Source organism: Hoplias malabaricus, chromosome 13, assembly GCF_029633855.1.
Source record: "Hoplias malabaricus isolate fHopMal1 chromosome 13, fHopMal1.hap1, whole genome shotgun sequence".
Taxonomy (NCBI): Eukaryota; Metazoa; Chordata; class Actinopteri; order Characiformes; family Erythrinidae; genus Hoplias; species Hoplias malabaricus.
Genome location: NC_089812.1, coordinates 33,084,564 through 33,098,179, shown reverse-complemented (window position 1 = coordinate 33,098,179; position 13,616 = coordinate 33,084,564). Strand labels below are relative to the sequence as shown.

The 13,616-nt window shown below is 39.0% G+C and overlaps 1 protein-coding gene across 6 annotated transcripts in view; it reads left to right on the top strand.

Annotated features, from left to right (window-relative positions):
* Positions 1 to 13,616, top strand: part of baiap2a (BAR/IMD domain containing adaptor protein 2a) — a 95,563-nt gene that overhangs the window by 59,866 nt on the left and 22,081 nt on the right. For all 6 annotated transcript variants that reach the window (XM_066642402.1, XM_066642399.1, XM_066642400.1 and 3 more), the window contains exons 4-6: positions 3,268 to 3,329; positions 3,993 to 4,064; positions 11,194 to 11,331. In XM_066642402.1, the coding sequence (XP_066498499.1) occupies positions 3,268 to 3,329; positions 3,993 to 4,064; positions 11,194 to 11,331 (272 nt within the window). The remainder of the gene's footprint in view (positions 1 to 3,267; positions 3,330 to 3,992; positions 4,065 to 11,193; positions 11,332 to 13,616) is intronic.

The following is a 13,616-nucleotide window of genomic DNA, read 5'->3' as shown; positions in this document are numbered from 1 at the left end:
TTCTTTTGTATCGGTTTTGTTTTGATTGCCTTTCTTTCACTGGTAGCATTTGTAGAGGAAGACAAATGAACTGAAACAACTGTTGTGATCTCTTAAATTGCAGTCATGTTAGCTGAGAAAATGATTTTCTATTTCTTTTTCTTTTTTTTTCCCTTCTCCCCTTAACTTGGCTTGTACAACCCCTTCTGAAACCCTTAGTCTGTTTGAAAACCATGCGATTTTGAGTTCCATTCTGTTTGCTGTGTCATGTTTTTGTTTTGTTTTGGGTCTGCTGTTTAATGTTTGACATCCATCTTGTCTTCCGTCGTTTTGCTTGTCTTGTCTACGTTTGTCTTGCGTGACTGCATGGTCTTTGTGCACGATGGGGGTCTCTTTCTCTCGCTCTCTCTCTCTTGCTCTCATTTAAAAGTATAGGAAAATCCAAAATGATCTATTTTGCATCCAAGAATAGTTGGGACTATGAGGCCAACATACAGGTGCTGGTCATAAAATTAGAACATCATGAAAAAGTTGATTTATTTCAGTGAAACTTGTGTATTTTACTCACTCATTACACACAGACTGATATATTTCAAGTGTTTATTTCTTTTAATTTGATTATAACTGACAACTAATGAAAACCCCAAATGCAGTGTCTCAGAAAATTAGAATATTACTTAAGACCAATATAAAAAAAGGGTTTTTAGAAACGCTGGCCGACTGAAAAGTATGAGCACGTACAGCACTCAATACTGAGGGTTCCTTTTGCCTGAAGTACTGCAGCAATGCAGCGTGGCACTGCTCAGGTCGTTTACTCGGAAAAAGGTAAAGGAATTGAATTAGTTTTAAACTGTTTGGTGTTTGCAATGACCTTTTGTGTCTTGTGTAAGGAGTCAATGGTCGTATTTTGGACAACTGTCAGTCAGCAGTCTTCTCCATGAGTGTGGAGCCTACAGAACTAGACTGAGAGACCAGTTTAAAGGCCTTTGCAGGTGTTTTGAGTTAATTATCTGATTAGAGAGTGGCACCAGGTGTCTTCAATATTGAACCTTCTCACAATATTATAATTTTCTGAGAGACTGAATTTGGGGTTTTCATTAGTTGTCAGTTACAATCATCAAATTAAAAAAAATAAACACGTGAAATATATCAGTCTGTGTGTAATGAATGGAATTACTGAAATAAATCTACTTTTTCATGGTGTTCTAGTTTTATGACCAGCTCCTGTACATATAATAAAGCTTATAACTATGGAGAGAGATTAGTCTGAAAATATTTTACAAATGCGTAAATGTAAATCCACAAATTAAACACCAGTCACAAATGTTTCACTGTTTACAAATGAATACAAACTAAACTGTCTCATGGTCTGCAATTTGTACAAATACAGTCACATTCATAAATACGTGTTTGGTTTTCATAACTATATCACAATTTTCCGCGACAATAAATACATTAGATTAATTTTACATTGCAAATATTTGTAAAGTCGAAGTCTCAAATTTAAAATGTATTTGTAAAGTGTAGAATCTGCGTTTGTGGATCACGTCACTCATGTTTTTTTTTCCGTGACCTGCATTTGTTCATTTCCTCTCGCGGGTTTTTGGATTTTGAAACTTTTCCTTTTGCGTTTCACCCGCTCCAAACACAAATGCAGCCTGATCCATAAATGTGGCCAGCAGGCGAACAAGACACTGTTTTCCCCAGTGTCTCAGGACTGACCTGTTGCTGTCAGGGCCTCAGCAAAACAACTCTTCTGTAGGCGGGACTGTGACTCCATTAGCTGCTGCAGTAAATGATGGACAACTAACTCTGGCTGCGGATTGGCTAAATAAAAGTGATGACCAATGAGAAGCGCATATTCTGTTTCGGAGCCGTGGGGTATCTGCCCCTCCCCCCGGCTGAGGGAGAGCTGTCTGAAACAAATCACCCGTCTTAACGATCCAATCTCAAAATTACGAAACACATCGCATCCCGTATCAGTCCAATACGCAAACACGGCTTTTAGTGTACATATACAGAATGATTTTAACGGATTTTATTTGGACAACCCTAGTCTGCAGCAAACTTAGGGAAGTTCTGCTGGACTTTATCATCATTAAATTTAGGGAACCTTCAGAAGTGTCCCACAGTGATCCCCCGCTCCTAACTGTCTGTGATATGAAGCCCAAATTCAGCGGTTTGGGCGGCATTTTGTTCGAACTTCCACATTAAATATTGCGCAAATGCGTCTCCATTTAATTTGTCCCCACACGTCCTAAAACGTCACCCAGCGGTGGCTTGTTGTGGATGCATTTGTGTTTGGAGCGGGGGAAATGCGAAGGGAAAGTCTCAAGATCCAAAAACTCGCGAGAGGAAATGAACAAATGCACAGCACGGAGAAAACGTAAGTGACTCGATCCACAAACGCAGATTCTACACTTTATAAATACATTTTAAATTCGAGACTTTGACTTTACAAATATTTGCAATGTAAATTTAAACAAATGTATTTATTTTCGCATAAAATTATGATATCTATGAAAACCAAACATGTATTTATGAATGTAACTGTATTTGTACAAATTACAGACCGTGAGACACAGATTGGGATGTATGTATTTGTGTTTAATTTGTGGATTGACATTTACGCATGTGTAAAGTATTTTGAGACTAATCTCTCTCCATATATAGCCACCAACTTATTTATATAGTGTCTGCAATGAATGATATACACAGATTAACCATTCCCGCAACACCGCCATCTTGTTTCTACACTGACTGTCCATTCTCTTAGCTTCACTGCCCATATAGGAGCACTTGGTAGGTCTAGAACTACAGACTGAAGCCCATTTGTTGCTGTGCAAACACTGTTAGCCCTTTGTCCTCTAGTCCTTCATCACTGCGCACTGCCCACAGGATGCTGTTGGCTGGATATTTTTGATTTGTGGACTGTTTTCAGTCCAGCAGTAACACTGTGCTGAGACTAATCCACCACCCATATAATACCTGGTCTGTGGTGGTCCTGTGGAAATTCTGACCATAGAAAAACAGGTTGGAAGAGGGCTGCGTGCGACATGATGTGGAATATTGTCTGTAATTGTAAAACTACAAAATATTCTTGTATGGTCAGTGGAGCTGATAAAATGGACAAGAAAGTGTAGATTTGAGGTCATTATACTGTTATTATAGTATGTAGGATATTTGCAGACTGATCACTTTCTTCCCTTTATCTTTCTTTGTCTCTCTCTCTCTCTATTTTTCACGTTCTCCCTCATTGAAGAGTAACTTTGTGTTTCCTCTCTGCAGGGGATGTGCTCTTTCAGATGGCAGAGGTCCACCGACAGATTCAAGTGCAGCTAGAGGAAATGGTGTGTTATCTTCCTCGCTTTGTTTTCTCTCTCCTCCCTGGTGACAGTAAATTAGCTTGAAAGGAAGATCAGAATCAGAACTTGGTCAAGTGCACTTTTACTGGATTGGAATCGGCTATAATAATATCAATAATATTCCAGTGTTGGTTTTTAAAATTGTATTTATTTATTATTTCAAAGTGAGACATAGGGATACATTATAAAGCAAGCACCTTCCATTATGTTTAATCAAACCCCACACTCAAGACTTTAAGAAATAAAACATATTAACAAGTAAAAATGGGTATAATTAAGCGTAACTATGACAAATGCCCAAAGTATGAAGGACCCTTTCACATCAATAAACTGTATATTCCAGTCCTATCTTAAGTCATATATAGGATTAGGAATAGATTGAAATTCGATGATTTATGTCACTGTCAAGACTTTTGAACATTTTCTGAATGGGGGCATCTTCAAAGATCAGATGATTGTTTTGGTAAAAGCTTCTTTTGTCAAACTAGATATATGGTGTTGTCAAATTAACAATGTAAGATGTGTTTCTTTACTGCTTGCTTCTGCTTATTTTCTTTTAAATGTAGTACATTTGTGTACATGGAAGTTCTATGTTCAGTCTAAATAGGGAGCATCGTGTGTTGACTACTTTGGTCTTCTTTTTTGCAGCTGAAGTCCTTTCACACTGAGCTACTTTCAGAGCTGGAGAAGAAAGTGGATCTGGATGCTAGATACCTGACCGTGAGTTTCCTCCAAACGCACACTCTGAGCCTTCTAAATGTAGAAAAGCAATATGACAGCATTCCCCGCCTTGAGCCTATGGCTTTACTATCCTTCAGCAGCTATAGCTGCTCCTGGTAAGAGGAGATGCAGATGGGAGGCTGCTGGACATCTCAGTCTCCTTGCAGCTTTATCTAATTCAGGCTGTTAATACTGTAACAGGGCTATAGAATCATCAGCCGCCACCCCCCCCCCCCCTCCATCCCGCCCATCTCACCATACACATACAACGCAACAATGCAATGGAGATGAAAGTATGTGTGCAGCATGGCGTGATATCTTTAGAACGAGTGGGCAGAAGCAGACAAGCAGTGTGTCGCTGCACGATGGGAATCGCACCTTGAGGGTTTGAGGAGGGGCCTTTGCTGCTTGCCATTCCTTTGCAGTCGGTCATAGATGATCAACTGCAATGCCAACTCTTCTTAATCAGTCGGATAATGAAGTTAATTCACCTATTTGTTTATTCATATATTTTCCTGGATACAGACCGAATGTTTTGGCCCACACCCATATGCAGTCAGTGCAACTGACTTGTTTTGAGCCGTCTTCAGGCTACGGCAGTACCAGTTACAAAATCTCTGTTTATCCCGGAGACGTGATTAGAAAATCCATTTGCTCTGCTGCCATTTAAAGAGCATTTTAGTTCATGTAGAACAGCTTTTGATTTATGCTCGAAGACTGTTAATATGCCATGACTGCAAGCGGCCATTTCCACGCTGGCCTCTGCCTCCTCAGTGAGATTGTTATTTCCCTTCCATCAGCCAGTAGTTCTGTGAAGCCAGGTGTTTATCTCAAAGAACAGTAGTGCACTGAAAACCATTGTACTACAGACTTTGATATTCTGTTTCTTGCCAAGTAACTCCTTTTAAACCATTCAGACAATTTATCTGCCTTGAATCAGGAGTGTTTGGAAAGGAAAGGCACCTAACTCTGCATGAATAATCCAGGCTTTGCGTAGAATACTCACACCTAAGTTGGAGACTAAAATCATTTATTTATTAATTTATATGATGTTAATTCTCAATTTTATCTATAGGGAAATTAAAAATCAATCACTGCTTTATAGTCTAATACTACAATGACCAGGCCATGTAGAAAATGGGTCATATCTGATTGATATATACATAATATATCTCTGCTTATACATGGCCATGGCAAATGGGTTATTTTATAACAGAAGGTAGAAACTTTGGAGAAAATGGCAGGTTGCTCCTTTAAAATAAGAATATTAGATTTTGACCTCTGTTGCTACCCACATCAAAAAAAAAAAAAAAAAAACACCTGATGGAGTAACACATGAGATCACACATAACAGGAAAATGATGATGCATTAACCACAAGGAAACTGTGTACTAAATGACTGACAAGTATGTAAATACAAGCATGTCATACACGCTTCACAGCAACACCTGACAATAGTCAATAGTCATGCTCCACAGTCCACTAATAGATCATCAACACATTTGACCATTTTGATACGTCACATGTGTCAGTCGAAATTGGGGTTGGGGCTTGCCACTCCAGAGATATATAATTCAGCTTCAAAGATGATGTTATTTTAACAAACGTCACATTGATTTTTTTCCATCCAAATTTCCATTACCTTTTGGCCTAGATCTTTTACTGAAGTGTGAGAGTCAAACCAATTTATAAAATCTTCATTGGGGCTAATATTGTCTTATGCTCCTAGAACCACCCTTTAGAAATCTAAGCCTGAATCTTGACATTGTCCAGAAATATGCTTGTGCTTTCAGGGAGGAAGATGGGGGAGGGGGGGCATGGGTTGACCTGGTCATTCTGTGCAGTCATGAGCTGAACTGACTTTGTCTAAAGACAACATAACATTACAGAGTCTAAATCTGACCAACTGAAAAAAAAAAAAAAGCACAGTCCCGATCATAACTATACCTCCAGAGGCTTGTAGAATGCGCACTATTCATGATGGTTGCATTGCTTTAGCGGCACGGTGGTGCAGCAGGTAGGTGTCGCAGTCACACAGCTCCAGGGACCTGGAGGTTGTGGGCTCGAGTCCCGCTCCTGGTGACTGTCTGAGGAATTGGTGTGTTCTCCCTGTGTCTGCGTGGGTTTCCTCCGGGTGACTGTCTGTGAGGAGTGTGGTGTGTTCTCCCTGTGTCTGCGTGGGTTTCCTCCGGGTGGCTGTCTGTGAGGACTGTAGTGTGTTCTCCCTGTGTCTGTGTGGGTTTCCTCCGGGTGACTGTCTGTGAGGAGTGTGGTGTGTTCTCCCTGTGTCTGCGTGGGTTTCCTCCATTTGCTCCGGTTTCCAGACCAAAAACACAAGTTGGTAGGTGGATGGGCGACTCAAAAATATCTGTAGGTGTGAGTGTGTGTGTTGCCCTGTGAAGGACTGGCGCCCCCTCCAGGGTGTATTCCCGCCTTGCGCCCAATGATTCCAGGTAGGCTCTGGACCCACGGCAACCCTGAACTGGATAAGGGTTACAGATAATGAATGGATGGATGCATTGCTTTATAAACTTCTCTTCTTACTCCAACACTGCATGACCTTTGTCTACTGATCTAGAGTTCTGTCTTTGTTCTCTGGCAAAATGAAACGTTTTTTTCCAAGTAGCCTTGTTAAAAAGTGATTTTCTTATGGCCACACAGCTGTTTAGTCCCAGTCTCGAGTCCTCTTCACATTGTGCATGTGCCAATGTTCTTACTTTCACTAATAGTCATGGTAATTATAATTATGAATGTAATTTTTATAAATAATTCAAAAATGTGTTGGACAGATCTAAACCCGTTTTCAGTCATTTCAGCCATCTCCATTTCTGTTTTCTTTGCTTCTGGAACACAGTATTAGCTTTTCCATGAATTCGGGGATACATATTCTTAAGAAATGAGAAGCTACACACTGCACTGGATCAGTTGGGTTTAAAAGAAATGCTGCCAGCTCAAATATATGAATCACATATTAATTATTAATTAATCCAAATCCAAAGGTCTCTTTTTATTATTGTTGTTATTAATTATTTCCCCCCCCTCCCTGAAAATATATGTATGATAGGTTTACTTAAGTAACACATCTAGTTTCTATACAAACAATAGCAAAGGAGGTATTGGCTTTTATTTTCGAATGAGTTTCCCACTCATTATTTCTGATCACATATAGATATTTATTATTTTTTATATTCATTTCTGTACTTTCTGTAAAGCATTTTTTACTTTAGCCCTGCAGTGTGTTTCCTGTCTTGCACCCAATGACCCTGAACTGGATGAGTAGTTACCGATGAATGAATGGATTTTGTATTTTATTAAATGGTATAAAGTATTCATAAACACAGCTACAGCATCTGCATATTATTCATTCATTCATTCTTTATCTGTAACCCTTATCCAATTCAGGGTCGCGGTGGGTCCAGAGCCTACCTGGAATCAATGGGCGCAAGGCGGGAATACACCCTGGAGGGGGCGCCAGTCCTTCACAGGGCAACTGCATATTGAATAAGTATTATTGATACCAGAATGTATTATAAATGCAGCCTTATCAAGAATTACACTTTGTGATGCAGCGTCAGCTATATTCACTCATCCGTTTGAATGATACAGTAAACCACAATAGATCAAGTTTAGTCTTTGCAAGTGCACATGCCTACTATTGATATAATTACATTTACAAGTCACAATGTGAGAAGCCCATCTGTGTCTGTGCTCAGGTTTGAATAATTATTGAGCAAACCAAAGAAAGCATAGGCTTGGGAAAGTAAGCAAGTAGGTTAACTTGAACATCTCCATTCTCCTCTATATTTTAGCAGTGCATCTTCATGACATATTGCAACTTTTTGTTTTACCAGGAAGTGATTTGCTTGTACAACATCTGGATTTTCTTTCTTTCTCTCTTTCTCTCTTTCTTTCTTTCTTTCTTTCTTTCTGTCTAGCAGTGCGTCTTCATGACATATTGCAACTTTTTGTTTTACCAGGAAGTGATTTGCTTGTACAACATCTGGATTTTCTTTCCTTCTTTCCTTCTTTTCCTTCTTTCTTTCTTTCTTTCTTTTTCTTTCTTTTTCTTTTCCTTCTTTCTTTTTTCTTTCTCTCTTTCTTTCTTTCTTTCTTCCTTTCTCTCTTTCTCTCTTTTTCTCTCTCTCTTTCTGTCTAGCAGTGCGTCTTCATGACATATTGCAACTTTTTGTTTTACCAGGAAGTGATTTGCTTGTACAACATCTGGATTTTCTTTCTTTCTTTCTCTCTTTCTTTCTTTCTTTCTTTCTCTCTTTCTTTCTTTCTTTCTTTCTTTCTCTCTTTCTTTCTTTCTTTCTTTCTCTCTTTCTTTCTTTCTTTCTTTCTTTCTCTCTTTCTTTCTTTTTTTCTTTCTTTCTCTCTTTCTTTCTTTCTGTCTAGCAGTGCGTCTTCATGACATATTGCAACTTTTTGTTTTACCAGGAAGTGATTGGCTTGTACAACATCTGGATTTTCTTTCCTTCTTTTCCTTCTTTCTTTCTTTCCTTCTTTTCCTTCATGATATAGTGCAAATTTTTGTTTTACCAGGAAGTGATTTGCTTGTACAACATCTGGATTTTCTTTCTTTCTTTCTTTTCCTTCTTTCTTTTCCTTCTTTCTTTTTTCTTTCTCTCTTTCTTTCTTTCTTTCTTTCTTCCTTTCTCTCTTTCTCTCTTTTTCTCTCTCTCTTTCTGTCTAGCAGTGCGTCTTCATGACATATTGCAACTTTTTGTTTTACCAGGAAGTGATTTGCTTGTACAACATCTGGATTTTCTTTCTTTCTTTCTTTCTTTTCCTTCTTTCTTTCTTTTCCTTCTTTTCCTTCATGACATATTGCAACTTTTTGTTTTACCAGGAAGTGTTTTGCTTGTACAACATCTGGATTTTCTTTCTTTCTCTCTTTCTCTCTTTCTTTCTTTCTTTCTGTCTAGCAGTGCGTCTTCATGACATATTGCAACTTTTTGTTTTACCAGGAAGTGATTTGCTTGTACAACATCTGGATTTTCTTTCTTTCTTTCCTTCTTTTCCTTCTTTTCCTTCATGATATAGTGCAAATTTTTGTTTTACCAGGAAGTGATTTGCTTGTACAACATCTGGATTTTCTTTCTTTCTTTCTTTTCCTTCTTTCTTTTTTCTTTCTTTCTTTTTTCTTTCTTTCTTTCTTTCTTCCTTTCTCTCTTTCTCTCTTTTTCTCTCTCTCTTTCTGTCTAGCAGTGCGTCTTCATGACATATTGCAACTTTTTGTTTTACCAGGAAGTGATTTGCTTGTACAACATCTGGATTTTCTTTCTTTCTTTTTTTCTTTTTCTTTCTTTCTTTCTTTCTCTCTTTCTTTCTTTCTCTCTTTCTTTCTTTTTTCTTTCTTTCTCTCTTTCTTTCTTTCTTTCTGTCTAGCAGTGCGTCTTCATGACATATTGCAACTTTTTGTTTTACTAGGAAGTGATTTGCTTGTACAACATCTGGATTTTCTTTCTTTCTTTCTTTTCCTTCTTTCTTTTCCTTCTTTCTTTTTTCTTTCTCTCTTTCTTTCTTTCTTTCTTCCTTTCTCTCTTTCTCTCTTTTTCTCTCTCTCTTTCTGTCTAGCAGTGCGTCTTCATGACATATTGCAACTTTTTGTTTTACCAGGAAGTGATTTGCTTGTACAACATCTGGATTTTCTTTCTTTCTTTCTTTCTTTTCCTTCTTTTCCTTCATGACATATTGCAACTTTTTGTTTTACCAGGAAGTGTTTTGCTTGTACAACATCTGGATTTTCTTTCTTTCCTTCTTTCTTTCCTTCTTTTCCTTCTTTCTTTCTTTTCCTTCATAATATATTACAACTTTTTGTTTTACCAGGAAGTGATTTGCTTGTACAACATCTAGATTTCATTCTTAGCCTATGGATATAATCTGTCAGGCATTGCACATGAACAGAAACAATATGAAAAGTTCTGCCAGTACGGTTATCGGGCATCTACAACAGTGTGAAATGAAATGTAATTTTAAGGCTGCAGTCTTGCAGCTCTATAGTTTGCAGCTGACTAAAAATGTCACCTAGTTGTCTCCAATAAATTCCTAGAGTGTTGCATCAACCATTGTAGGTTTTTTTTTTTTTTTTTTTTTTGTATGTGCTTTAGTGCGTCATGAATATTTTACTTGCTACTTTATGATTCAGTTGAGAGAGCAAAGCAAAAAAGCACTGTTATCCAATGAAAAACACAGCTGGTCCTCTGGGGTTTACTCTGACTGCATGGTAAATGAGTGCTAGCCATCACTCTCAGATCGTTCACACAAAAATCCCCCCGGACACGATCTGGCTGTACACATGGTTTTGCTCCAGTGGCCATGGCAACAATTAACAGGATGATGGGCATAAAGTTTGAAGCTTTGGCTTACATTATTTAGGCCTGTGCATGCGTTTCTGTTTGTCAGGCAAGAAATATCCCAGCCAGAGTAGCAGCACAAACACTGACTTCTCTCCCATGCTGACATTTTCACAGACATTCCTAAAGCAATGTGCAACTAAACAAAGAAAACAGCATGGCTGCTGTTCCCACTGCCGTACACACTTTGTATTTGATTAACGTAGAGGGGACTGTGATTGGCTGATTGTTGAAGTTGTACTTGAATATGGGAGGATTGTTCAGTAGACATTTCTGAATTGGTAGATTTTACCTGATTGTAAACGTTTAATTCTGCAGAATATTTCCTGGATGTTTTCATCGCCATTTGTTTCCTTTTCCTGAAGCATCATTATAATTTTAACTGAACTTTACACAAACGATGCACACATCAGTCACTGCTGCCATAGATTTTCAATAGGAACCCCTCACTTTTAATTACACAAGCAATCAAAATTGGAATCAGTTTTTGTAACTTTTAAAGCAGTGTGTTAATAGATACTTGTATACAATGACTCTAATAAACTAACTTGCCATTATCTTTAAATAACTACATGGTCAGTTTAAATAATTGTTGTTAGTAGATACGTCAAAATTAACATAAACCAATAAAGAGCTGTTCCAGTTTATTCCTCAGACCTTCTTTGAGCATTAACTTCCTTTGTGTCATGCAACAACTTTGTGTATATTATGCTTCTGAACCCATTATATACTTACAGTGTGTGTGTGTGTGTGTGTGTGGTCTCCTAAAGGCGGCTCTGAAGAAGTACCAGATGGAGCACAAGAGCAAAAGCGAGAGCCTGGAGAAGTGTCAGGGCGAGCTGAAGAAACTGCGTAGGAAGAGCCAGGGCAGCAAGAACCCGGCCAAGTACAACGATAAAGAGATACAGGTGAGAGCTTGCGGTCACCACCTATTACTAATACATTGGTACACTTGGATCTGGAGAATATCGTCAAGGATTACAGTTCATCCTGGCCTGGTAATCAACCAATACCAATGGTAGATGACACTAACGCTAGCACATTGTATCATGTTGTAGCACAGGTTTTCTAACACTGTTTAGCTAGTCACAGTACAGCTATTGAACTCTTTAAAATGAACACTGCAGAACTACATTTATTCCCTTTAATCTTTACTGCAACTCTTTTGTAAACGGTGTGTCCACTCCAAAGTGAATCTGACGTACAATGGTTTGATGACCTTAATCATTTTTTCGGACACTTTTTAGGGTGAGAGCACAGCCTTTGTACTTAAATAACTCACAGAAAGTGCTTCATTTTCAAAATAAAAGCCCATGTAAGTGTCATGCACTTTCCAATGGAGCTTTATTTTAAGAGTTTCCTTCAGTTTGTTTATTCTTTGTAGGTTGGATTTTGAAGCAAGCTGTGAGGGTTTCTGATGGCAGGAAAGTTCTGGACAGCCTGCTGACCCACCATCATTATGTTAAGCTGGCATTTATGTTAATGTAGTATGAACTTAAGTAGTGCTTGGTGCCCTGTGCTGTGTTGAAAGAGGAGTAGGCAGAGAGTGTAGGAGTGTGTACAAATAGTCATCAACAGACCGGCTGGAGATTACACACCCTCTTTCTTTCTCCTTCTCACACATACACACGTCCACACACGCTGCAAGTACCAGGCTATTTCTTTTCTGCCCTGTATCACTGTGGCACCAGAGCAGGCTTTAGCTCTCTGTTAAATAGCTGAGTATCAGTGTGTGCACGTGCCTGCTGGGAGCAGAGCGGTGTACGGCAGCAGGGTGGTGGCGTCCGAGTGGAAATCGATACTCCGTGCTATGTGTATACGCTGTCCTCGGCCCTGCAGCCCCGAGGAGCTTTTCATGCTTTAGTGGGTGTGAAAACGCACTGCTTCTGACCCCATTACTTCACTGTAGTACACCACAACTCCCCTCAAGTAACGCACAGCAGCTCTGTCCCCACCTGTTTGTTTACATGTGTGCGTGCCACGGAGGGAGGGAGAGAGGGAGATTGTATACGTTGCCTGTCAAAAGTTTGGGGTCATTGCCTTTATGCCTGGAATCTGAGAAAATTCAAAATATTGGGTACGTTTAGAAAGCATTCTGGCTTTGAATGGTTTGAACAACTGAAAGATTGTTCTTTCTCTCTCTTTCTTTCTTTTCTTTCGTTCTTTCGTTTGTTCTTTCTTTCTTTCTCTCTTTCTTTTGTTCGTTCTCTCTCTTCTTTCGTTTGTTCTTTCTCTCTTCTTTTCTTTCCCTTTCTTTTTCTTTCTTTCTTTCTTTCTTTCTTTTCTTTCCCTTTCTTTCATTGTTTCGTTTGTTCTTTTTCTTTTCTTCTCTCTCTCCTTTCCTTTTCCTTCTGTCTTTCTTTCTTTCTGAGACAGTAGTTGGGGTTAAAGGGTATACTTTCCTGCTGCTTACAGTTCTGGTCCGCAATTGTCCACCCAGTTGCACCAAAATGCTTGATCAGGAAGTCAAGTCTAGAAGTGTCAGGAGAAAAGAGGGGGAGAAAAAAAATAACACAGATTTGATCCGTTTTTCATCCCTCCACTGCTGAGCCTTGATGACTGCTCTTGGGGGGGGGGGCTCAGCATCTCTGCAGAGTTCAAACTCCACTTCACCGCCCACCCCAAAAAAAAGGTCAATGTGTGTGTCATTAGCATTTTAGATCAGATGTTCATTGATATTCAGAAAGAATTACAGCTTTTTCCAGTCATTTAATTTGTTTTTCTCTGGCTCCCGTGGCCTTCTTCAGATACAGATATGAAGTGGGAAAGCAATCTTCCATTTCGTTTTCCCACCCTGCCACTTTCATGTAAATAGACTTGTCTAGCTGCAGGCTTCAGCTGTACTCCCCTCCCCCAAAATCCACCGAGTCATGCTGATCTAAAAAGATGGACAACCACACACACACACACAGAAAATACAGCAGTGCTGGGTTGAAATAATGGTGTGTGGTTACCAGGATTTTTACTGCGTGGAGAGCTCATGCTTTTCAAATCCACATGTGTGTGCTGGTACATTCCACTGACAAGTGTTCATCTTTCTCTCTCTCTCTCTATCTCCATTATTGTGTCTTCTATTTGTCTGATATCATTAATGTACTCAGTATACTCTCAACTGACTGCACACATCAAATGAAGTACTACATTTATGCACTTACTGGAAGATATTGTGCTGTTTATGGAATTATGTAAATGT